This window comes from Salvelinus namaycush, chromosome 3 (assembly GCF_016432855.1).
Source record: "Salvelinus namaycush isolate Seneca chromosome 3, SaNama_1.0, whole genome shotgun sequence".
NCBI lineage: Eukaryota > Metazoa > Chordata > Actinopteri > Salmoniformes > Salmonidae > Salvelinus > Salvelinus namaycush.
The window spans coordinates 15,805,747-15,831,737 of record NC_052309.1 but is presented as its reverse complement, the minus strand read 5'-3'; the positions used below and the strand labels follow the sequence as shown (position 1 = coordinate 15,831,737).

Here is a 25,991-nt window from a genome sequence, read left to right as displayed (position 1 = left end):
CCCCCCTACTCACAAGGCAGGCAATACGCTTGACCTCATCTTTACTAGATGCTGTTCTTCCACTAATCTCATTGCAACTCCCCTCCAAGTCTCCGACCACTACCTTGTATCCTTTTCCCTCTCGCTCTCATCCAACACTTCCCACTCTGCCCCTACTCGGATGGTATCGCGCCGTCCCAACCTTCGCTCTCTCTCCCCCGCTACTCTCTCCTCTTCCATCCTATCATCTCTTCCCTCTGCTCAAACCTTCTCCAACCTATCTCCTGATTCTGCCTCCTCAACCCTCCTCTCCTCCCTTTCTGCATCCTTTGACTCTCTATGTCCCCTATCCTCCAGGCCGGCTCGGTCCTCCCCTCCTGCTCCGTGGCTCGACGACTCATTGCGAGCTCACAGAACAGGGCTCCGGGCAGCCGAGCGGAAATGGAGGAGAACTCGCCTCCCTGCGGACCTGGCATCCTTTCACTCCCTCCTCTCTACATTTTCCTCTTCTGTCTCTGCTGCTAAAGCCACTTTCTACCACTCTAAATTCCAAGCATCTGCCTCTAACCCTAGGAAGCTCTTTGCCACCTTCTCCTCCCTCCTGAATCCTCCTCCCCCTCCCCCCCCCCCTCCTCCCTCTCTGCGGATGACTTCGTCAACCATTTTGAAAAGAAGGTTGACGACATCCGATCCTTGTTTGCTAAGTCAAACGACACCGCTGGTTCTGCTCACACTGCCCTACCCTGTGCTTTGACCTCTTTCTCCCCTCTCTCCCCAGATGAAATCTCGCGTCTTGTGACGGCCGGCCGCCCAACAACCTGCCCGCTTGACCCTATCCCCTCCTCTCTTCTCCAGACCATTTCTGGAGACCTTCTCCCTTACCTCACCTCGCTCATCAACTCATCCTTGACCGCTGGCTACGTCCCTTCCGTCTTCAAGAGAGCGAGAGTTGCACCCCTTCTGAAAAAACCTACACTCGATCCCTCCGATGTCAACAACTACAGACCAGTATCCCTTCTTTCTTTTCTCTCCAAAACTCTTGAACGTGCCGTCCTTGGCCAGCTCTCCTGCTATCTCTCTCAGAATGACCTTCTTGATCCAAATCAGTCAGGTTTCAAGACTAGTCATTCAACTGAGACTGCTCTTCTCTGTGTCACGGAGGCGCTCCGCACTGCTAAAGCTAACTCTCTCTCCTCTGCTCTCATCCTTCTAGACCTATCGGCTGCCTTTGATACTGTGAACCATCAGATCCTCCTCTCCACCCTCTCCGAGTTGGGCATCTCCGGCGCGGCCCACGCTTGGATTGCGTCCTACCTGACAGGTCGCTCCTACCAGGTGGCGTGGCGAGAATCTGTCTCCTCACCACGTGCTCTCACCACTGGTGTCCCCCAGGGCTCTGTTCTAGGCCCTCTCCTATTCTCGCTATACACCAAGTCACTTGGCTCTGTCATAACCTCACATGGTCTCTCCTATCATTGCTATGCAGACGACACACAATTAATCTTCTCCTTTCCCCCTTCTGATAACCAGGTGGCGAATCGCATCTCTGCATGTCTGGCAGACATATCAGTGTGGATGACGGATCACCACCTCAAGCTGAACCTCGGCAAGACGGAGCTGCTCTTCCTCCCGGGGAAGGACTGCCCGTTCCATGATCTCGCCATCACGGTTGACAACTCCATTGTGTCCTCCTCCCAGAGTGCTAAGAACCTTGGCGTGATCCTGGACAACACCCTGTCGTTCTCAACTAACATCAAGGCGGTGGCCCGTTCCTGTAGGTTCATGCTCTACAACATTCGCAGAGTACGACCCTGCCTCACACAGGAAGCGGCGCAGGTCCTAATCCAGGCACTTGTCATCTCCCGTCTGGATTACTGCAACTCGCTGTTGGCTGGGCTCCCTGCCTGTGCCATTAAACCCCTACAACTCATCCAGAACGCTGCAGCCCGTCTGGTGTTCAACCTTCCCAAGTTCTCTCACGTCACCCCGCTCCTCCGCTCTCTCCACTGGCTTCCAGTTGAAGCTCGCATCCGCTACAAGACCATGGTGCTTGCCTACGGAGCTGTGAGGGGAACGGCACCTCCGTACCTTCAGGCTCTGATCAGGCCCTACACCCAAACAAGGGCACTGCGTTCATCCACCTCTGGCCTGCTCGCCTCCCTACCTCTGAAGAAGTACAGTTCCCGCTTAGCCCAGTCAAAACTGTTCGCTGCTCTGGCACCCCAATGGTGGAACAAACTCCCTCACGACACCAGGTCAGCGGAGTCAATCACCACCTTCCGGAGACACCTAAAACCCCACCTCTTTAAGGAATACCTAGGATAGGATAACGTAATCCTTCTAACCCCCCCCCCCCCCCCCCCCCCCCCCCCCCCTTAAAAGATTTAGATGCACTATTGTAAAGTGGCTGTTCCACTGGATATCATAAGGTGAATGCACCAATTTGTAAGTCGCTCTGGATAAGAGCGTCTGCTAAATGACTTAAATGTAATGTAAATGAAACGCACTAAACGCACTAAACACACGAAACACACTAAACGCACGAAACGCACTAAACACACGAAACACACTAAACGCACGAAACACACGAAACGCACGAAACGCACTAAACACACTAAACGCACTAAACGCACTAAACACAGACAGACACATACGTTTCCAGGAACACACACAGTCACACGCAGCACTCCATCACCTGGTTACGACATACATAAACAGACACAATGAACTTGTGATGGAGAGGGACAGTAAAATCAATGGTGTGATAGATGGGGCGAGTGTGTACATGTAATCAGACAGAGGAGACAGAGAGCAGGGGGAGGTTGTCGTCAGTACAGGCCTAAATGATGGGACCTCTTGGCCCATCCTGGTTACAGTAGTTATATTCATGCTGAGTGAGTCGGTTGCCACTGTAAAACCATGCTTTAGCTTCCTAAAGGAAACCAAGGATATAGACCCACTGTCTATTGAGGCTAATCTTTAAACATGACATCACCGAGCTGTAGACCTGAGAGGGTGGTGCTCCTACTGGAAATCATTGTCTATTTTTCAGCCATTTATTCAGAGAGGCTTCCTGAATAGTAATATGGCTGTGTTCTACAGCTGTATCACCAATAACAGGCAATTGATTTTTTTCCATTGGTATCTTCATATTTAATGCATAAGAATCGTCCATTCCCAAAACTACTATAATTAGAAATATGGTAATATTGGGGTCTAGGCCTATCTATTTTAGTGGTAAATGTTGACTACCGGTATATCATCTTTACTAACTACATATAATTATCTCACTCAGATCACATATCACACAAAATAAACAACTTCATTTCTTACAAGCCCTGAGGTAAATATGTAGTGATTTTGCCCTTGTGCTGCAGTCAGCCCTTTCGGCAGATCGATATGTCAACAAAATGTCATCTGTCAGAGAACGGAGTTAACAACATCTGAACCAACTAAGACAGGGGAGAGAGAGAGAGAGAGAGAGAGAGAGAGAGAGAGAGAGAGAGAGAGAGAGAGAGAGAGAGAGAGAGAGAGAGAGAGAGAGAGAGAGAGAGAGAGAGAGAGAGAGAGAGAGAGAGAGAGAGAGAGAGAGAGAGAGAGAGAGAGAGAGAGAGAGAGAGAGAGAGAGAGAGAGAGAGAGAGAGAGAGAGAGAGAGAGAGAGAGAGAGAGAGAGAGAGAGAGAGAGAGAGAGAGAGAGAGAGAGAGAGAGAGAGAGAGAGAGAGAGAGAGAGAGAGAGAGACATACACAAACACAAACACAGGAGGCACAGCAGGTCAAACTAGCTTAAAAGTGAACACCACGAAGCACGGTTAGATCTACTGTTATAACAGAGAAGGTCTGAACCCTTTTTCATCTATCCTTCCATATTTAGCTCAGTTAAATGATCTACCCTTTATTTCCAGAATAAAGGTTATAAATAAGTAACACGTCACGCAACATCATAAAATACATTTAAAGATGCCCTTTCAGTTTGGCTTTAGGTGGTTCAGTTTGAACGATACATAAAGCAATTGAGGTCAAGTAACATTGTTATTCGTCTGACTTGGAATATATAACATTTGATCGTAAAAATCTGTCAGATGGATTGCATTGTGCAATGTTCAAAATGAATTCAAACAACAAGAAATGAGATCAAACTGGAATGGAATCTGAGGGTCTCTATTAGTGCTGATCCCAGACCAGTGTAGAGAGAGGAAGATCAGTGGGCGAGGTGAGTTCAGATTGCACAACATCTTCCATTCCCAATCATATTTGCCACAACGGGAGCTTTTAGATAATGGGCCGTTCTCCTAAACGCTGGTGGAGGTGGTCATTAGCACAGACATAAGTGGATTCACCCTCTTAGCTTCCCTAAAATCAATCCAGGGAACGATCCTAAATCTATATGGTTATGGGTTTATATTCTCTGCAAACTGGCCATCAATCTAACAGAGAACAAGAGAACAAATGCTTCTGCAATGGGCTTGTTCTTAGAGAGAGAGAGAGAGAGAGAGAGAGAGAGAGAGAGAGAGAGAGAGAGAGAGAGAGAGAGAGAGAGAGAGAGAGAGGAGAGAGAGAGAGAGAGAGAGAGAGAGAGAGAGAGAGAGAGAGAGAGAGAGAGAGAGAGAGAGAGAGAGAGAGAGAGAGAGAGAGAGAGAGAGAGAGAGAGAGAGAGAGAGAGAGAGAGAGAGAGAGAGAGAGAGAGAGAGAGAGAGAGAGAGAGAGAGAGAGAGAGAGCTTTAACGAGGGCTTCACAGCACGCCAAGATAAAAAGGCTGAAGAAAGTTTAGCTCCATTTCAAAGCTGCTCTTTGAATTATTTCTCCTGCTGTTTCTGAGCATAAAAAACAGTTGAACCTCAATCTCAGTGGGACGAAGTCGTATATATATCCATCTTGTTAAATATGCACTAGTAAATGTACTGTTGTTATAATATTAGCAGCATTCACATGTTCTGGATCATACCAGTCAGACATAGGGACAATCTACAGATGTTGATGAATTGTGGTGACTATATTGGTCATATTCACGGTATAGAGCAGCTATATCTGCATTATTTAAATGCCCATTGGCTACTGAACAACCTATCATATTAGTGGAATACATGTGACCATCAGCGGTACCTGACATGCAGAAACGGAGTCTGTCTTGTATCAATGTCATAGTCAGAGAACATCTGGAGTGTCTGTGTGATGTTATTAGAGCATGGTGACTGTCTGGTTTCTATTCATGTCACACTGGAAGCATGGTGACTGTCTGGTTTCTATTCATGTCACACTGGAAGCATGGTGACTGTCTGGTTTCTATTCATGTCACACTGGAAGCATGGTGACTGTCTGGTTTCTATTCATGTCACACTGGAAGCATGGTGGAACCAGAGTCAGTGTGTGGGCTTCTCACCCTAAAGACATTATTAAGAAGACAGTTCATTAAAAAAGCCTCACGCCTTACTTTTAATTTGACAAGAACACCCTGGCTCCTGTCTACAGCTCTCTCCCCCTTCCTTGTTCTCTATCTTTATCTCTCTCTCTCTCTCTCCCTCCCTCCCTCCCTCCCTCCCTTTCTCTCTTTTCCCATGTTTACTGGCAGACAAGGGGGAGGGCAGACCCAGAATTAGCAGATAAACACGGCTTCAGAACAGATCAAGTTTTACCCTATGAGTCTGCAGCACACAGACCAAAGCTGCTACTGTACACTACAGTATGTTTCTCTGCAGCTCTCTGAATGTATAATAAGGGAATAGCAGGCAGGATTGTTGGCTTAACTGAACCGTGTGTTTCTAGGTCTCTGAGAAAACAAAAACAATTTCAAAAACATCTCAAAGAGCATTTCTCCGCCTATGGAAAATCTCCAGCAGTCTGACCACAAACTGGGCTTGGGCTGTGTTGCTCCAAGAGTAAAGAGCAAAACAATAAAATGTATAGAATGATTGTAGAGCACTACCAGGAAACGGCAATGAATTCCAGGACCTTTCTCCCCACTTTTATTACTTTTAAAATGTTTTGAGAGAGCTACAGGGAAAAGTAAAATACTGGCCTTCTTGTCAACACATATAATTGGACGCTCAGGAAAAGCAGCAAGTCTGTGCTTGTGAGACTTTGTGGCCCTCAATTTTCCTCCCATTGGGCCGATCAAATCCTGTGCTTTAAATTAGGGTGGCAATCACAGTAGCTCAGCAATTATGAGCTTTCCTTTAAGTACATTATAATCACTTATCATTATTTTAAATATAGCTCCTGAATGCCTACTCTGTGACAAGGGTAATTACTTACAGTAATGCTGCCTGGTGGTGTGGTGGTGAGGCTGTTGTTCAACACATACTCACTATTCTAGATTATCTCTAGGGCTCAGGGCTGGCACGTGGATGGAACAAATGCACATTGTCTTTGTATAACTCTCCTCCAAAAGATCTGTCATCCTACAGCCCAGCGGAAAGTGTGTGTGAGGAAAGAGGTCTTTGTGTGTGTGTGTGTGTGTGTGTGTGTGTGAGTGAGTGGTACGTGTATGTTTGTGCAGGGAAGTGGAGGTAAGTGTGAAACAACAGAGAGAAAGTGAGACAGGGGAAGTGGGTGGAGGTGAGTTATGGGAGTACAGTGAAAAACAGGATGGCTCCTAACTGCACGGACGGACAGACGGATAGACAGACTGACAAACTGACTGATAGGGATTGGGTAATAATATATTGGGTTCCTACAGAGACAGAGGCAGACAGAGGAGGGTTGAATAAAGTGGGGATGTTCATCGTGTCTGTACTCACTCTGCATACACAGGCCATCGGTGCAGTTCTGGGACTGAAGCACCATGCCCTCACAGTCCTTCCCACCGTTTTTGGGCGCCGGGACGCTGCACTCCCTCCTCCTCCAATGGGTACACTCTGTCCCACACGTGGACCATTTACTCCACTCTGTCCACAGACCATCCACTAACACACAGAGGGTAGGGAGGGGGGTGGGGGTATGGAGGAGGGTGGGAATGAGAGTGTGTGAGATTGGGTGATTGAATGTGTGACAATTAGTGGGAGAAAGAGATTAGGTGGGGGGGAGAATGATACACATAGCTATATGTAATCTGTTTGATTGCTCTCCCCTGACCCCTAAGCATGGTGGCGGGTGGCGCAGTAACTACCTGGGCACAGTGGGTTACATGCCAGCTTCTGAATGCCTTGCCCGTCACAGATGGCGCCGCCGTTGAGAGGTGCTGGGTTGGTGCAGCTCCGCGTACGCTTCTGGTAGCCACGGCCACAGCGACTGTTACACACCGTCCACTCTGTCCACGTTGACCAGCCACCATTCACTGTAGGGAAAAAAACATTGTAAAACAAAATGCTTAACACTTTAGTAGATACAACGGTTGTCCTTTTTATAGCGGCACTGAGTGAATCTTGTAGAATTTGAGTATATTCCACCAGGCCCTTTTATGCTTGAATAAACACGGTGGCATTGAAAAATCTGTAGTACACTAGAGCGTGTGTTTCCTCCGCTGTAAACCCTAGTCATTAGTTTGCTATGTGGACAGACTTTTTTGAGCTGCTGTATTTCCCATCTTCTGAATCCCTTCAATCTCTTCTTCTTCCTGCATTCCATCTGTGCCTCAGACTAAATCCAGAACAGAATGCCAGTGGGGTGTGTGGCTGTTAGGAGTTAGAGGCCCTCAGAGCTGAGACTGCTCACCATGAGCGAAGCCACAAGCAACAGACTCCAGGGGAGAAGAGCCAAAGCCCTGCCTTTCTTCACCGTCTCTTTCTTACCTTCTGGGGTTTCTCACTCTCTCTTTCTCACTTTCCCTTTCCATCTATTCAACTCTCCGCCTGTCTTTCCCAACCCTTCCAAGTCTCCTTGTTGCTGTGCAGGCTGGAAAACCATTTGGCTGCTCTGTCTTCTCTGGTAATGAAGAAACTAATCTCAGAACCGTCTCCCTCTCTCCTTCTCTCTCTCTATCTCCCTCCTTCTCCCTCTCTTTCTCTCTCTCTCTGACTCTCTCTCTCTGACTCTCTCTCTCTCTCTCTGTCTGTCTCTCAATTCAATTTCAATTTAAGGGCTTTATTGGCATGGGAAACATATGATAACATTGCCAAAGCAAGTGAGGCAGATAATAAACAAAAGTGAAATAAAAAACTAAAATTAACAGTAAACATTACACTCAACATTACACTACACTCCAAAATATACAGTTGCAGTGTTGTAATGATGTGCAAATAGTTGAAGTACGAAAGGGAAAATAAATAAACATAAATATAGGTTGTATTTACAATGTTCTTCACTGGTTGCCCTTTTCTTGTGGCAATAGGACATTGTGGTATTTCACCCAATAGATATGGGAGTTTATCAAAATTGGATTTGTTTTCGAATTCTTTGTGGGTCTGTTTAATCTGAGGGAAATATGTGTCTCTAATAAGGTCATACATCTATCTCTCTCTCTCTCTCTCTCTCTCTCTATCTCTCTCTCTCTCTCTCTCTCTCTCTCTCTCTCTCTCTCTCTCTCTCTCTCTCTCTCTCTCATCACTACTATAAGTCTGAACTCCCTTTTCTTTAGAGTTTCTGAGACTGGTGATTGTGACTGTGACTGTGACTGTGTGTGTGTGTGTGTGTGTGTGTGTGTGTGTGTGTGTGTGTGTGTGTGTGTGTGTGTGTGTGTGTGTGTGTGTGTGTGTGACTGCATACATTGGAGGGGGACGGGAAAGGGGGACTGACACAACCCAGGCAGAGTAAGTTGCTTCTGGTGCATTCTTTTAAGGATGAGCCGAGACATCAAAGCTGTTTTCAGGCTCTCGCTCAGTCCTCCCAGACTGCATTAGTGAAGGGAAAAGCCTAGAAGGGACAGCGACCCCAGTCCCTGAAGACCCCAAAGTCAGCTAAAACACACACACACACACACACACTCTGTTGCTCTATTTCACCTTGGTACTGGACTCATCTAAGCCACACATGCTGCTCTTCCCTGTCAGAACGGACAACTAAAATAGATAAATAAACAAATAAGACACTGACAATAACGTAGACCCCCCTAATCCCCCATAATCCTCCATGGCAGAGCCAGTGTGTGTGTGTTTTAGGGAGGATGTGCTGAACTGGGAGACACTGGAGGGATAGAAGGAGAGATGGATTTGAAACCTGACCCTCTGACATCATGAATTCCAGCAAGCCTCCGCCCATTCTGCTCTGGATATCTGAGTGTGGTTGCATGTATGCGCGTGTATGTGTGTGTGTGTGTGTGTGTGGTGTGTGTGTGTGTCCACTCACGCACACGTGTGTGTTTGTACGTAGGGAGTTAAAGCTATACATTGCCTTATTTGTCTGTTAGCTGATGATTAGCTAAACTGACAGACTGATGACTGACTTAATAACTTGAGGTTTAGCCTTTTTATACGGTGGGTGGGTAGGAACGTTCCTTCTAGGGTGGAAGAAGTCTTGAGGCCTGAATGTAAGTCACTATGAGGCCAGAATGTCTGTGCTGTCATGTGTGTCTAATCCCCTAAGGGTATACTGGGGAGCAGAGAGGTACAGTGGTTATCAGGACACAGTGGAGGGTCAGGATAAGGCAGATGGGATGACTTAAGGTGTGTTCGTAAATTCACTCTGGCTATCTACTCTGATTTCAGAGTACTCTCGCCTGAGTGTGCCAGAGCGCAGAATAACTGATGAATTTATGAACGCTCAACACCCGTTGAATATGGCCGGTGTCAGTAAACATTGTCAAAAAAGCTTAATTAAATTGTTGCTAGCAGCACAGTTACAGTCACCAACGCTCTGGATAACATGAAAACAGCCTAACCAGCTCTGCTAGGGGGAGTAAAATGGTCAGAGTGAGGTGTTCTCTCATTTATGTCTGGAAGTAGCTAGTAAGCTAGCTAACTTTAGCCAGTTAGTTTGGGTGCTTGACTGCTGTTGTGATGTCAGAACGCTCGGATCAACCCTAGTCTTCGGGCCAGAGCGTCCAGTGTGCGGTCTAAACGCTCCGAGAGTGAAACGCTCTGAATTTACGAACGGACAATCTGACAACGCTCTGAATTTACGAACGCCCAGAGCACAATTTGAGCATTCTCTGGCACTCCAGAGTGAATTTATGAACGCACCCCTAGTCACTTGTTGAGAATCTGTTTCTGTTTGGACTGTTTTTCCCCAACTAGCAGGTGTTGAAGGTTAACTTCTGTGTCATAGTGGTGAGGTGGTGTGTTTAAGGAGAGTGTGTGTGTGTGTGCAATTGTGTGTGCGTGTGTGTGTGTGTGTGTGTGTGTGTGTGTGTGTGTGTGTGTGTGTGTGTGTGTGTGTGTGTGTGTGTGTGTGTGTGTGTGTGTGTGTGTGTGTGTGTGATGTTTCAGGGGAGTGTGAAAGCACAGCAGGGGTTCTCCTTAAATACAGCTCTGACACAGAGAATAAAAGCCCCAAACTCCCTGATACACATTCATTCTGGATCAAGGTGGAGAAATGGTATAAAGACAGGCAGAGAATAAGGTATTCTTTATAGTGTACATTTATTTTGTACATCTATACTAGAATTGACACATTCTACTTTGTCTAGTAGCCCTACATGATTTCAATATTTAAGTATTGATTGTATTATTGCATCAGAAGGCGTAAGATATTATGCATATTGTATTTTTATGTTAGGGTGAGAATGACCAAATATGACACGGTACTCTGATTTAGTTTGCTGTTACTGCTGCCATGTTTGGGTTTGAGTTGATTGTTACCATAGACAATGACGGTTGCCGTGGTGCTCCGTCTCTTAGCGACGATGTTCTTGGCGACACATGTGTAGTTAGCTGTGTCAGACAGTCTGGCCTGTTTGATGATCAGGTTATGGTCGATGGTGATGTAGAAGTTACGGTCATCAGCAGGGTCTATGATCTCCTCATTCTTCAGCCACTCCACCTGGGAGGGAGGGAGGGAGGGAGGGAGGGAGGGAGGGAGGGAGGGAGGGAAAGAGAGAGGGAGGGAGGGAGGGAAAGAGAGAGAGAGAGAGAGAGAGAGAGAGAGAGAGAGAGAGAGAGAGAGAGAGAGAGAGAGAGAGAGAGAGAGAGAGAGAGAGAGAGAGAGAGATAATAACAAAGAGACAGAGAGGAAAAAAGAAAGAAAGAGAAAAATAGACAGAGAGAGAGACCATTAGCAATGTTCCTCAGTGTGGAACAGTACACATCAAAACGGGTCGGTAAGAGCAGACATGAAACTGGGACGGCATGGCACTCAGACACGTTAACCTGATTTCTTGTGGAATAAATCACAGGGAAGTGTTTCCAGTGTTTAAAGACATCTTTCTTCTCGTTGTCTTCCATTCATCTCTCAAATAAAGCAAAACTTCAAGATTACAGCAACACTATTTATGTCTCTGAGGCCTGAGCTTTCTATAAAAAGTCAATAGCTATCATGCTCTCCTTTTATTTCCCCAGAACAAGACAAAGTAATGCTGTATTGTCAGAGAGCAAGAGGGAAGGAAATTCACTGTTATTCCTGGAACTGAAAACACCTTTCTTATGAGTTTCCGTTTTTCCAAATGATCCAGATATTGAACTCCTGGTAATATCGGAGAACAGGGGCCTTCGTTGACCGTAAATCACATAAAGACTTTTCTTCACATCCTCCGCCTCGGGTGTGAAGGCTAGGCCTTAGGCAGAGACCGGTGTGCTCTACACAGACAGACCAAGGCAGACAAACTCACAAGTTCCAAAGACTTCTTCAAATGAACTCTGTTTTCCCTAGAGAAAATACATCCTGTGTGTAGTCTAATAGTCAGAGAATACATTGAGAGAGAGAGAGAGAGAGAGAGAGAGAGAGAGAGGGAGAAAGAGAGAGAGAGAGAGAGGTGAACAGAACAGGAGACATCCTGTGCATTATGCTACCTCATGAGAAGATGCTAGATAAGGCAGAGCAGGGCTGAGGAGATAAGGTCTGTTTTGCTGGTCATTGTAAAAAAAAAAACTATGGGAAGAGACATCATCTACACCTCAAAAAACATACCTCATATGAACCCTGCCAAGACTAAATCATCTGGGGCTGCTGGTCTTAAGTGACTTTAGTAAAATTACAGCCAAGTGGCTGTTGTAAGAATAGGTGGGTATACTGTCGTCTTCACGTGATAAGACCTGTGTTTTCCTTGCTATTGTTATAAAACCAGCACCATGATGACTGTCCCACAAAACAAGATGGACAGATTGTGACAGGTGTGGGTTAGAAGCTTCACTACCATCACTAGTAGGCTATCTGCAGTGTCTGAAGACAGATATCATGACTACACCATCAGAGAGCGTCATGCTTGGCTGGAGACACCTGCCTGCCTGCCTGTACACCCCTATCCTGGAACAAAACTACAGAGAGACTGAAGGTTGAACCAATTTCAACACGCAGCAATTAACTCCATCTTAAAACTCCCACTCAAACTGAACACATCTGTCATAAACATAATACTACACAGACACAGATTTTGAGTGCCAGTGACAGATTCCCATCAGAAGAGAACAGAAAAACAATCAACTCAGTGGTAAACATCTGTATGCTCAGTGTTGTATATTTCCGCTGATATGGGGTTTATGAGTGTTTTCCTCTGTAACAGTAATCAGGTAAATCAATCACATGGAGCCGTGCTGAGCCGAGCGGCGGGCACTCTGGATAGGGTTCCCTCCCCTGCTGTCTGGCTAGTCAGTGAAATTAAGCCCAGGCTCTCCTACTCCACAACACAACAATGCAATAAACCCCCTCTCATCTCATCTCCTTTCATCTCATCTCATTTCATCTCATCTCCTTTCATCTCATCTCCTTTCATATCATCGCCTTTCATCTCATCTAATCTCCTTTCATCTCATCTACTTTCAACCTCATCTCCGTTCATTTCATCTCATCTCATCTCCTTTCATCTCATCTCATCTCCTTTCATCTCCTCTCATTTCATCTAATCTCATCTCCTTTCATCTCATCTGATCTCCTTTCATCTCATCTAATTTAATTTAATCTCCTTTCATTTCATCTCATCTCCTTTCATCACATCTCATCTTATCTCCAGTCCTAATGCAGAGGAGATGAAGACCTGTGTTTTGTCTCTTCAGCTTCTGTTAGATATCATCTCATATCATTTACAGTTTTTCTCAGTCGCTTTGGTGCATTTCTTAGATCAAAAGTGCAATTCTTGATACTACTTGTACAAATTCCAAATCATCTAGTCACTTGTGCACATCATTAAAGCAATTTCTTATTCCTTTGAACAAATTGCAATTGATAATGTACAAGTGTCAGCTTTTTTCCACATTATCAATTGCTCATGTCATGTTGATCAAAATATAGTAGATGGTTCTCTGTTGAATAGTCTTACCCCTCAAAACATCTAGGCATTAGTTCCTTGCATAAGCCATTACATGCAAAATTGTTGAACTATTTGTCATAAACTGTCAAGCATAGTTTTACACATTTCTATTAGACCTTTTGTACAAAAACGTGAATTGATGAATCGTGCAGGTGAAATTGACCCTCACTCATGAAGGAATGTAAAGTGTTAGTTCAACCAACAATCAACCAGTTGTCTAAATTGCTCAAAGGTGCATCTCATGAAGAATCAATTGGCAAGCATATATAGACAGACCACAACACAGAGTTGCAATTTTCCAATAATGGATGGACCAGGAAACGAACAGGGTCAACAGCCAAGAGGAGGAAGAAGAGGAGCAAGGATGCGTGGTGGAAGGCAAAACAGAGGAAGAGGCAGAAGAGGACATAGGCGCATATCTGATGACATAAGGGCCACTATTGTAGACCATGTTGTCAATCATGGCCTTACAATGGCTGAGGCGGGTCGAAGGGTGCAGCCGAATATTGGGAGATCAACCGTGTCCTCAATAGTTCAAACGTTTCGAAGAGAGAACAGCTATGTCCACCAATGTACAGTGCACTGTTACTGTATATAAGCAGTATACTTACTGTATACTTCCTACAATGCTTCATATTACAGTAGTCCACTTGTATTTCACAGCATACAGAAATATACTCTATACAGATACATACTGCACCTTACATGCACCCACCTGTATGTTTTACAGTAAAATGTGTGTTCGCATAGTTTTTGTCTATGTGAAAGTGTGCTATGCATCACTGCATTTTTCCCCACATAGGACTGCAAGATTACCTCAAACCGGTGGCAGAGGACGCCTTTTCACACCTCAACAGGAGGAGGCTATTTGCACCATGGTCCGAGCAAACAATGCCATGAGACTCAGGGAAATACAAAGGACCATTATAGAAGACAACGATGTCTTTGAAAACATCCATACGGTTAGCATCTCAACCATCGACAGGGTGCTGCATAGAAACCAGATGAGTATGAAACAGCTGTACCGTGTACCATTCCAAAGGAATGAGGACAGAGTTAAGGAGCTACGGTACCAGTATGTACAGGTAAAACATATATCTATGTAACTACTTTACAGCAACATTTTATAGTGACACATAGTACAGTAAGCATAAACTGCACACATTTCCATTGCTGTGGAAGGAACATGCAATATATGTACATTTTATGTCACTCTTCCTTACCAAAACAAATTCAACTGTGTGTTCTGGGATATAGCGTATAATGGAGTTGGAATCAAGTGAACCCTCTCACAACTTTGTATACGTGGATGAGGCTGGCTTCAACCTGACCAAATGCAGAATGCGGAGTCGGAATATCATCGGTCACAGAGCTACTGTGGATTTGCCAGGCCAACGGGGAGGAAATATCAGCATGTGTGCTGCTATTTCGGAGCATGGTGTCCTAACCCATATCCCCCTTCTAGGGCCATACAACACCCAGCATCTACTCAACTTTTTAGAGACTCTCTACAGGGCTCTCATCCCTGATGATGAGAGGGGTCTGTTTAGAGAGGATTTGCCAAAGTATGTGGTCATTTGTGATAATGTGAGTTTCCATCGATCAAACATCATAAGGCAATGGTTTGTGACCCACCCGTGGATGCTCATAGAATTCCTCCCACCTTATTCACCATTCCTTAACCCAATTGAGGAGTTCTTTTCAGCATGGAGGTGGAAGGTGTACGATCGTCAGCCACACACACAGATGACCCTGCTGGCTGCAATGGATGCAGCATGTGAGGACATCACAGTAGACGCCTGCAGAGGATGGATAAGGCATTCCAAAATATTCTTTCCACGTTGCATTGGAAGGGAAAATATCCGGTGTGATGTGGATGAGAATATGTGGGCCGACAGACAGGAACGTCTGGATGTGTAGAGACAGCATAACAGTGCTGCGGGCAAAGTTGTGCCTTAGGGGTGGTTTCCTGTGTTTCTTTCTAATTTAGTTTTTTTCCCTTTGTGCCCCTTGGGTTGTCCAGTCTCTTTCAATCAATAACCCACATACAGTAATATGTAAATAGTACTGTTGAAATTGATATATGCCATAGAAGTGCAGCCTTGTGCATTTTCAATACAGTAACTGTCATCCAAACTGTAGCCTAAGTTTACATCAGGTAATACTGTCAAAGTGCACAGTTACATTGACAACATGCCTAAACATTTTGACGACCTTGTTCGTGAACAATGACTCAATGACTTATCATTCTGATGACACTGACATGATCATTGGCATGAATATTTACTTTTGAGAGATGTACTAAGGATTTTTAGTGACTGACTAGCTTTAGAAACATATCTATTGTATATTGCAGTTTGTACAAATTGTTCTGAGAAATGCACTTATTATTTTGCACATGTTAGGGATGATGTGAAAAATGCACCAAAGCGACTGAGAAAAACTGTATCACTTTGATGCCAGAGCACAGCAAACAGAGACAGACAACACAAATCACCTATCATCTCCTCTCGTCTTTTAACCCTGAGATGATGAGATTCCTCTGATGACCACATGTCTGATGAGAGTGAGGATGAAGGGAGCATCTAAACAACATGGTACAGGAGATCTCAATATGTCTGATGAATGATATCTGAGAAGTAACCTTGTTGTCTGACATAAACAGTCATTACATCTCATCTGTCTTAGTATCTTTGTCAGAGTGTCCTTTTGACACCTATCCTGTTGTGGCTTCATCAGTTAGCTATAAGGAAAATACATGATAGAGGATGTGGAACTCTGGCTACAAAGACCTGATCCCAACAGGGTTTCCTCCTAACAAGGTGAAACTAAAACACCCTAAATTGTTTTACAACACATTCTGTATAAATGCCTGTAAGCCAGTATGCATACCAATCGAGGTAAATGTATTATGAGTATCAACATGATGTGCATTAAATCCATCGTCAAAAAAAAGTGATCAACATAATAATAACAAAGAGCGACGATCAGAAAAGTCCACCAACGTAAATCAATGAGGACTACATATAAATCCATGGGGCGGAAGGCGAGCACAAGTGATTATACGCATCACTACATTTACTGAGGCAAACAAGCAAACAACACACACAAACAGGAAGCTGTAGAAAAGTGTGTGTGTGTGTGTGTGTGTGTGTTTAGCACAGCTGCGTGATAGTGGAACACTGATTGGCCTGGTCCTTTCCTGCTGGGACAGTGGTTATTCTATTTTTATCCTTGTTCTGCTGGAGCTGTGTGTGTTCTGTGTGTTCTGTGTGTGTACTGAGTATGTGTGGTCCTCTGTGTGCCAATGGAATACACACCCACCTTGCCTCACACTAAAGGGAACAAGCCATTCAAAACCTTACATAGTCTTATATAGTGAATGAGGCTGATAAGCCAGGCCCATCACGTCACATGTGAAGATTGCCTATGAATATACAGTATCTGATGTGTTTAAAATCTGACAGTTGTATTATGACCATTTTGGGCCTGTTCTCTCTTTGTTCTGATGGAGAGACAACAGGATTGGCACAAAGCTCCCGATAAAACGAATGAAGATGAAAATAGGAAGAAAGAGTGTCAAAGACATGATGGAGTTCACAGACATGATGAACATCTCTTCTGGAAATCACTACACATATTTCTGTTAACCACAGCCTTTGGTATGTGAAAATCCTGTTCTCGTAATGGGGATTGACAGTCGGCACAAAGAGGTGGTTATCCAATTTTGCACCAATCAGAGAGGCAGCCTCTCCAAACGGGCTGTGTTCAGAAGTCAAGAGCTGTTTAATGTGAGAGAGTAATTAAAAATTGAACAAAAGAGCTTTTTAGCGCTGGTAGAAGGAGGGAGTGAGAGGAGAGACGAGGAGGTGGAAACTTTCAAAAAATAAAGGGTTGTGTGTGTGTGTGTGTGTGTCTGTGTATGAAGACTGCCACGGCACATCTTCGTCACTCAAACTCAAAGCATTGTTCACTCAATATGACTCATACTATAAGACATGTAATTATAACTGGTTGAACTGTGACCATGGATACCCTTAGAATCTAGTCCTAATAAATAGTTTTAAAGCCACGATGTGAGCAATCAAAAGAACTCAAAAACGTTCACACCCTCTGTTGCACATATACTGTACACGCACGTGCACATGAACGCGCACACGCCCGCACACACACATGCATGTGTGTGTATGTGTGTGTGTGTGTGTGTGTGTGTGTGTGTGTGTGTGTGTGTGTGTGTGTGTGTGTGTGTGTGTGTGTGTGTGTGTGTGTGTACATGTGTACATGTGTGGGTGTGTGTAGCCTAGCATGTGTGTTTCAGTCAGAACACACACAGGAAGCCCTATCATGCACAGATGTCCTCATTAGCGCTGGAGGTCAAGAAGGTCAGCTGTGTCAGAGAGGCTCGTATACAGCTCTAATTGTCTGCTGGGTGGCACTGCCACACTGCCTGCCATGCTCATCCACACTGATACTGTCCTAGGCTGCGTGTGAAAGGGCATCCTATTTCCTATGTAATGCACTACTTTCGACCAGGGCCCGCACAGCTGTGAGCTGTGAAGAGTGATGGGCAAAATGCGCATATGTTTTTGCATTTATACAAGACAAACCCATGGGGAGCTGTGGGTGGAAAGCACTGAGAAATGGGCGGGGTGGTTGGATCATTTGGATGAAAGGAAAAATTCCAGAAATCCCAGAGGGAATACATTCCAAATGAAGTAAGACTGGATCCTTTCTGTGGACGCCTGATTAACAGGTTGTCTCCTTCGCTATATGACTGAATGATCTCTCTAAGTAAACATCTATACAGTGTAATTTATTCATATTCCATATTACTATACATCTCCACTACAGACCCAAATTACACAACCTGGAGAACAAGCCAGACACGGTTATAGAATGATTATTAAATCACAGCGAGCTAGACAACAAACTATATTCTCTGCATCTGCGCTGACTACAAATATGGAAATATGTGCCAAATCAATGTGTATAAATATTAATATGACAGAATGCAGAGAGGTACAGTACCAATCAAAAGTTTGGACACACCTAGTCATTCAAGGTTATTTTCTTTATTTTTACTATTTTCTACATTGTATAATAATAGTGAAGACATCAAAACTATGAAATAACACATCAAAATAACAAATCAAAATATATTTTAGATTTTAGATTCTTCAAAGTAGCCACCCTTTGCCTCGATGACAGCTTTGCACACTCTTGGCATTCTCTCAACCAGCATCACCTGGAATGCTTTTCCAACAGCCTTGAAGGAGTTCCCACATAAGCTGAGGACTATCCTTCACTCTGCGGTCCAACTCATCCCAAACCATCTCAATTGGGATGAGGTTGGGCGATTGTGGAGGAAAGGTCATCTGATGCTGCACTCCATCTCTCGCCTTCTTGGTCAAATAGCCCTTACACAGCCTGGAGGTGTGTTGGGTCATTGTCCGGCTGAAAAACAAATTATAGTCCCACTAAGCACAAACCAGATGGGATGGCATATTTCTGCAGAATGCTGTGGTAGCCATGCTGGTGAAGCGAACCTTGAGTTCTAAATAAATCACTGACAGTGTCACCAGCAAAGCACCCCCACACCATCATACCTCCTCCTCCATGCTCATGGTGGGAACCACACGTGCAAGATGGCAAGTTAGCAAGATGGCGCCGGCAGAGATGGTCGCCTCGCTTCAGGTACTTAGGAAACTATGCAGTAATTAGTTTTTTTATGTATTATTTCTTACATTGTTAGCCCAGAAAATCTCAAGTGTTATTACATACACCCGGAAAGAACTATTGGATATAAAAGCGACGTCAACTTACCAACATTCCAACCAGGAATACAACTTCCCCGAAGCGGATCCTTTGTTCGGACCTCCACCCTGGACATGGGATCGAATCCCAGAGGCTGACCCAAAACAATGCGGTCGCCACAGGAGAGGCAGACGGAGTGGCCTACTGGTCAGACTTAGACAACAAGGTGGACGAAATTAGGGCACAAGTTACCTTCCAGAAAGACATCAGAGATTGTAACATTCTCTGTTTAATGGAAACATGGCTCACTCGGGATATGTTGTCAGAGACAGTACAGCCACCCGGTTTCTTCATGCATCGCACCGACAGAAACAAACATCTCTCTTGTAAGAAGAAGGGTGGGGGTGTATGCCTTATGATTAACGACTCATGGTGTAATCATAACAACATACTAGAACTCAAGTCCTTTAGTTCACATGACCTAGAATTCCTTACAATCAAACGCTGACCACATTATCTCCCAAAATAATTATCTTCGATTATAGTCACAGCCGTGTATACCCCCCCCCAAGCAGATACCTCGACCGCCCTGAAAGAACTTCACTGGACTCTATGAAAACTGGAAACCATATGAGGCTGCATTTATTGTAGCTGGGGATTTTAACAAAGCTAATCTGAAAACAAGGTTTCCTAACTTCTATCAGCATATCGAATGCGCGACACGAGCTGGTAGCATTCTGGACCATTGCTACTCTAACTTCCGTGATGCATACAAAGCCCTCCCCAGCACTCCCTTTGGCAAATGTGAGCATGACTCCATTTTGTTGCTCCCATCCTATGGGCAGAAACTAAAACAAGAAACGCCCGTGCTCAGGTTTATCCAACGCTGGTCAGACCAATCAGATTCCACTCTTCAAGATTGCTTCGATCACGTGGACTGGGATATGATCCGGGTAGCCTCAGACAATAACACCGACATATACGCTGACTCGGTGAGCGAGTTTATTAGCAAGTGCATTGGAGATGGCAGCATTTGCGCAAAACTAAAAGCGCAAACCACCGCTTGTAATCATGGCAAGGCGACTGGAAACATGACCGAATACAAACAGTGTAGTTTTTCCCTCCGCACGGCAATCAAACAAGCAAAGCATCAGTATAGAGACAAAGTAGAATCGCAATTCAACAGCTCAAACATGAGACGTATGGGTCTACAATCACGGATTACAAAAAAAACAACTGCCCCGTCGCGGACATCGACGTCGTGTTCTCAGTCCTCTCCTGAATGCACACCTCCAACTCAATCATCAAGTTTGCAGACGACACTACAGCAGTAGGCTTGATTTTAAGTTCCTCGGCGTACACGTCAAGGACAAACTGAAATGGTCCACCCACACAGACAGTGTGGTGAAGAAGGCGCAGCAGCGCCTCTTCTACCTCAGGAGGCTGAAGAAATTTGGCTTGTCACCTAAAACACTCACAAACTTTTACAGATGCACAATCGAGAGCATCCTGTCGGGCTGTATCACCGCCTGGTACGGCAACTGCACCGCCATCAACCGCAAGGCTCTCCAGAGGGTAGTCTGGTCTGCACAACGCATCACCAGGGGCAAACTACCTGCCCTCCAGGACACCTTCAGCATCCGATGTCACAGGAAGGCCAAAAAGATAATCAAGAACAACAACCACCCGAGCCACTGCCTGTTCACCCCGCTATCATCTAGAAGGCGAGGTCAGTACAGGTGCATCAAAGCTGGGACCGAGAGATTGAAAAACAGCTTCTATCTCTAGGTCATCAGACTGTTAAATAGCCATCACTAACATAGAGGCTGCTGCAAACATACAGACTCAAATCTATGGCCACTTTAATAAATGGATTTAATAAAGGTATGACTGCTCACTTTAAATAACGCAACTTTAATAATGTTTACACATCCTACATTACTCATCTCATATGTATATGCTGTAATCTATACCATCTACTGCATCTTGCCTATGCCGCACGGTCATCGCTCATCCATATATTTATATGTACATATTCTTATTCTTCCCTTTACATTTGTGTGTATAAGGTTGTCGTTGTGAATTTGTTAGATTACTTGTTAGATAATACTGCACGGTCGGAACTAGAAGCATAAGCATTTTGCTACACTCGCATTAACATCTGCTAACCCTGTGTATGTGACCAATAAAATTTGAATTGATTTGATTTGATGCAGAGCTCATCCGTTCACCTACTCTGCGTCTCACAAAAACACAGCGGTTGGAACCCAAAATCTAAAATGTGGACTCATCAGACCAAAGGACCACCGTTCTAATGTCCATTGCTCCTATTTCTTGGCCCAAGCAATTCTCATCTTCTTATTGGTGTCCTTTAGTAGTGGTTTCTTTGCAGCAATTCAACCATGAAGGCCTGATTCACGCAGTCTTCTCTGAACAGTTGATGTTGAGATGTGTCTGTTACTTGAACTCTGTGAAGCATTTATTTGGGCTGCAATTTTTGAGGCTGGTGACGCTAATTAACTTATCCTCTGCAGCAGAGGTAACTCTGGGTCTTCATTTCCTGTGGCGGTCCTCATGAGAGCCAGTTTCATCATAGCGCTTGACGGTTTTTGCGACTACACTTGAAGAAACTTTCAAAGTTCCTGAAATGTTCTGTATTGACTGACCTTCGTTTCTCTTTGCTCTTTTGAGCTGTTCTTGCCATGATATGGACTTGGTCTTTTACCAAATAGGGCTATCTTCTGTATACCACCCATACCTTGTCACAACACAACTGATTGGCTCAAACGCATTAAGAAGGAAAGAAATTCCACAAAATAACTTTTAACAAGGCACACCTGTTAATTGAAATGCATTCCAGGTGACTACCTCGTGAAGCTGGTTGAGAGAATCCCAAGAGTGTACAAAGCTGTCATCAAGGCAAAGGGTGGCTACTTTGAAGAATCTAAAATCAAAAATATATTTTGATTTGTCTAACACTTTTTTGGCTACTACATGATTCCATATGTGCTATTTCATAGTTTTGATGTTGTCACTATTATTCTACAATGCAGAAAATATAAAAAATTGAATGAGTAGGTGTGTTCAAACTTTTGACTGGTACTGTATGTGCTGTAGGCTTACTGGGTATAAATATATAGATGTCATGCCCTTCTACATATTTATTCATGGTCAAGAGTGAAGTGGAAAACAACAATGCATCTGAAATAGTCTGCCTGAGTTGACATAATAGTACGTTAACTGTATATTGTTGAGGGGGGAGCTATGGATATGAATGTAATAGACGTTAGCCTGAGATTTGTCTTTGGTAAGTTCAATGTGTTTTCTGCTGTTGGTCAGATCTTATTCTTGGCTCACTGCTCTCCCTGTGCTGGGTGGGTGGGGAGGCACAAAGGTAAACAGTGGATGCACTGAGTAGGCTTGGGTGGTATACCGTATATACCATATATACCGGGGTATTTGAAAATAGTCACTGGATGGTTTTTCAATACTGTCAATACCGTTGAAACTATTTCTTTGAACTTTTCATGAACTCTCCAGAGCCAGTTCTTCCTTCAGACAAGCATGCGTCAAAATTACAGGTTGACCGATTATGATTTTTCAACGCCGATGCCGATACCGATTATTGGAGGACCAAAAAAGGTCGATACCGATTAATCGACCGATTTTTAAAATGTATTTGTAATAATGACAATTACAGCAATACTGAATGAACACTTATTTTAACTTAATATAATACATCAATAAAATCTATTTAGTCTCAAATAAATAATGAAACATGTTCAATTTGGTTTAAATAATGCAAAAACAAAGTGTTGGAGAAGAAAGTAAAAGTGCAATATGTGCTATGTAAGAAAGCTAACGTTTAAGTTCCTTGCTCAGAACATGAGAACATATGAAAGCTGGTGGTTCCTTTTAACATGACTCTTCAATATTCCCAGGTAAGAAGTTTTAGGTTGTAGTTATTATAGGAATTATAGGACTATTTCTCTCTATATGATTTGTATTTCATATACCTTTGACTATTGGATGTTCTTATAGGCACTCTAGTATTGCCAGTGTAACAGTATAGCTTCCATCCCTCTCCTCGCCGCTACCTGGGCTCGAACCAGGAACACACCGACAACAGCCACCCTTGAAGCAGCGTTACCCATGCAGAGCAAGGGGAACAACTACTCCAAGTCTCAGAGTGAGTGACGTTTGAAATGCTATTAGCGCGCACCCCGCTAACTAGCTAGCCATTTCACATCGGTTACACCAGCCTAATCTCGGGAGTTGATAGGCTTGAAGTCATAAACAGCGCAATGCTTAAAGCATTGCGAAGAGTTGCTGGCAAAACGCATTAAAGTGCTATTTGAATGAATGCTTACGAGCCTGCTGGTGCCTACCATCGCTCAGTCAGACTGCTCTATCAAATCATAGACTTAATTATAACATAATAACATACAGAAATACGAGCCTTAGGTCATTAATATGGTCGAATCCGGAAACTATCATCTCGAAAACAAAAGGATTATTCTTTCAGTGAAATACGGAACCGTTCCGTATTTTATCTAACGGGTGGCATCCATAAGTCTAAATATTCCTGTTACATTGCACAACCTTCAATGTTATGTCATAATTACGTAAAATTCTGGCAAATTAGTTCGCAATGAGCCAGGCGGCCCAAACTGTTGCATATACCCTGACTCTGCGTGCAATGAACGCAAGAGAAGTGACACAATTTCACCTGGTTAATATTGCCTGCTAACCTGGATTTCTTTTAGCTAAATATGCAGGTTTAAAAATATATACTTCTGTGTATTGATTTTAAGAAAGGCATTGATGTTTATGGTTAGGTACACGTTGGAGCAACGACAGTCCTTTTTCGCGAATGCGCACTGCATCGATTATATGCAACGCAGGACACGCTAGATAAACTAGTAATATCATCAACCATGTGTAGTTATAACTAGTGATTATGATTGATTGATTGTTTTTTATAAGATAAGTTTAATGCTAGCTAGCAACTTACCTTGGCTTCTTACTGCAGTCGCGTAACAGGCAGGCTCCTTGTGGTTAGAATGTTGGACTAGTTAACCGTAAGGTTGCAAGATTGAATCCCTGAGCTGACAAGGTAAAAATCTGTTGTTCTGCCCTTGAACAAGGCAGTTAACCCACCGTTCCTAGGCTGTCATTGTAAATAAGAATGTGTTCTTAACTGACTTGCCTAGTTAAATAAAGGTGTAAAAAAATAAAAATAATAATAATAATAATAGGCAAAATCGGCGTACAAAAATATCTATTTCCGTTGTTATGAAAACTTGAAATCGGCCCTAATTAATTGGCCATTCCGATTAATCGGTCGACCTCTAGTCAAAATGTTGATTATTTGCACAATGTCTCTCATTCACATTCGCTTGTAGATGTCCCAACTCACCGAAAATGACATTCAGTAGCTACTACCTACTACTCAGTGGTGTAAAGTACTTAAGTAAAAAAACTTTAAAGTACTACTGTACCTAAGTCATTTTTTTGGGTATCTGTACTTTACTTAACTATTTATATTTTTTACAACTTTTACTTTTACTCCACTACATTACTAAAGAAAATTATTTACTTTTTACCCCATACATTTTCCCTGACACCCAAAAGTACCCATTACATTTTGAATGCTAAGCAGGACAGGAAAATGGTCTAATTCACACAATTATCAAGAGAACATCCCTGCAACTCAATATTAGGAAGGTGTTCCTAATGTTTTGTATACTCAGTGTATGTATAACTATTTCAGCGGGGTTTCTGTCTTTGCAATTAGTTTATTTTCGTTTGCGCTCGTTAGCATATTTAGCTAGCAGCCTCTATGGAAATTCGCTATAATTTGTTCTAATTTTGTTAGCATTCCGGTAATATACACCCAATTGGCTTTTTTGCGTTTTTGCGCCTACTTGTGTACAAAGCTGGTAATACCATAAATCCCAGGATGAGAGAAGGACGGTATAACAATATGAAAATTGTCATATATGGACTCCGCCCAACCCTAATCAAATCAAACTTTATTTGTCACATTCGCCGAATACAACAAGTGTAGACCTTACCGTGAAATGCTTACTTACAAGCCCTTAACCAACAGTGCAGTTCAAGAAGAGTTAAGATTTTTTTTTTACCAAATAAACTAATTTAAAATAAAATACATTTAAAAAATAACACAATAACATAACAATAACGAGGCTATATATATATAATTTGTAAGTCGCTCTGGATAAGAGCGTCTGCTAAATGACTTAAATGTAAATGTAAATGTATATACAGGGGGTACCGGTACTGAGTCAGTGTGCGGGGCTACAGGTTAGTTGAGGTAATTTGTACATGAAGGTAGGGGTGAAGTGACTATGCATAGATAATAAACAGAGAGTAGCAGCAGTGTACAAAAGAGGGGGGGGGGGGTCAATGTAAATAGTCTGGTGGCTATTTGATTAATTGTTCAGCAGTCTTATGGCTTGGGGGTAGACGCTGTTATGGAGCTTTTTGGTCCTAGACTTGGCGCTCTGGTACCGCTTGCCGTGCGGTAGCAGAGAAAACAGTCTATGGCTGGGGTGACTGGAGTCTCTGACAACTTTATGGGCTTTCCTCTGACACCGCCCATTATATAGGTCCTGGATGGTCCCTAGTACCTAGAGTCATGATAGACAACTCAGGCCTGCTCCTACAGGTCCTGGAATCATCTCCTCCAGGACCTGTAGGAGACCCAGGTGTTATTTTCCTGTAGACAGTACTACACACCTCTCTTTCATCTTCCTGTTGTGAAACAAACAGGCTCTGACATTTCTGTTGGAGCATTTACTAATGGATGTTTGTTCACTTTTGACTCTATGACTCTGAGATACACATAAAGAGAATGGGAGAGAGCAGAGAGCAATAAAGGAATGAGAGAGAGCAAACAGCAAGACAGGAAAGAGAGAAAAGGGGGTAGCGAGCCGGAGCTATTAGAGGTGAATCATAACCCAGG

The 25,991-nt window shown here is 43.7% G+C and overlaps 1 protein-coding gene across 1 annotated transcript in view; it reads right to left on the bottom strand.

The window, feature by feature from the left end:
* The window catches only part of LOC120044821 (netrin receptor UNC5C-like), a 182,812-nt gene that overhangs the window by 55,029 nt on the left and 101,792 nt on the right, over positions 1–25,991 (bottom strand). The window contains exons 7-9 of the mRNA XM_038989492.1: positions 10,650–10,830; positions 7,085–7,252; positions 6,717–6,881 (exon numbers count right to left, since the gene is read on the bottom strand). Of these exons, the coding sequence (XP_038845420.1) occupies positions 6,717–6,881; positions 7,085–7,252; positions 10,650–10,830 (514 nt within the window). The remainder of the gene's footprint in view (positions 1–6,716; positions 6,882–7,084; positions 7,253–10,649; positions 10,831–25,991) is intronic.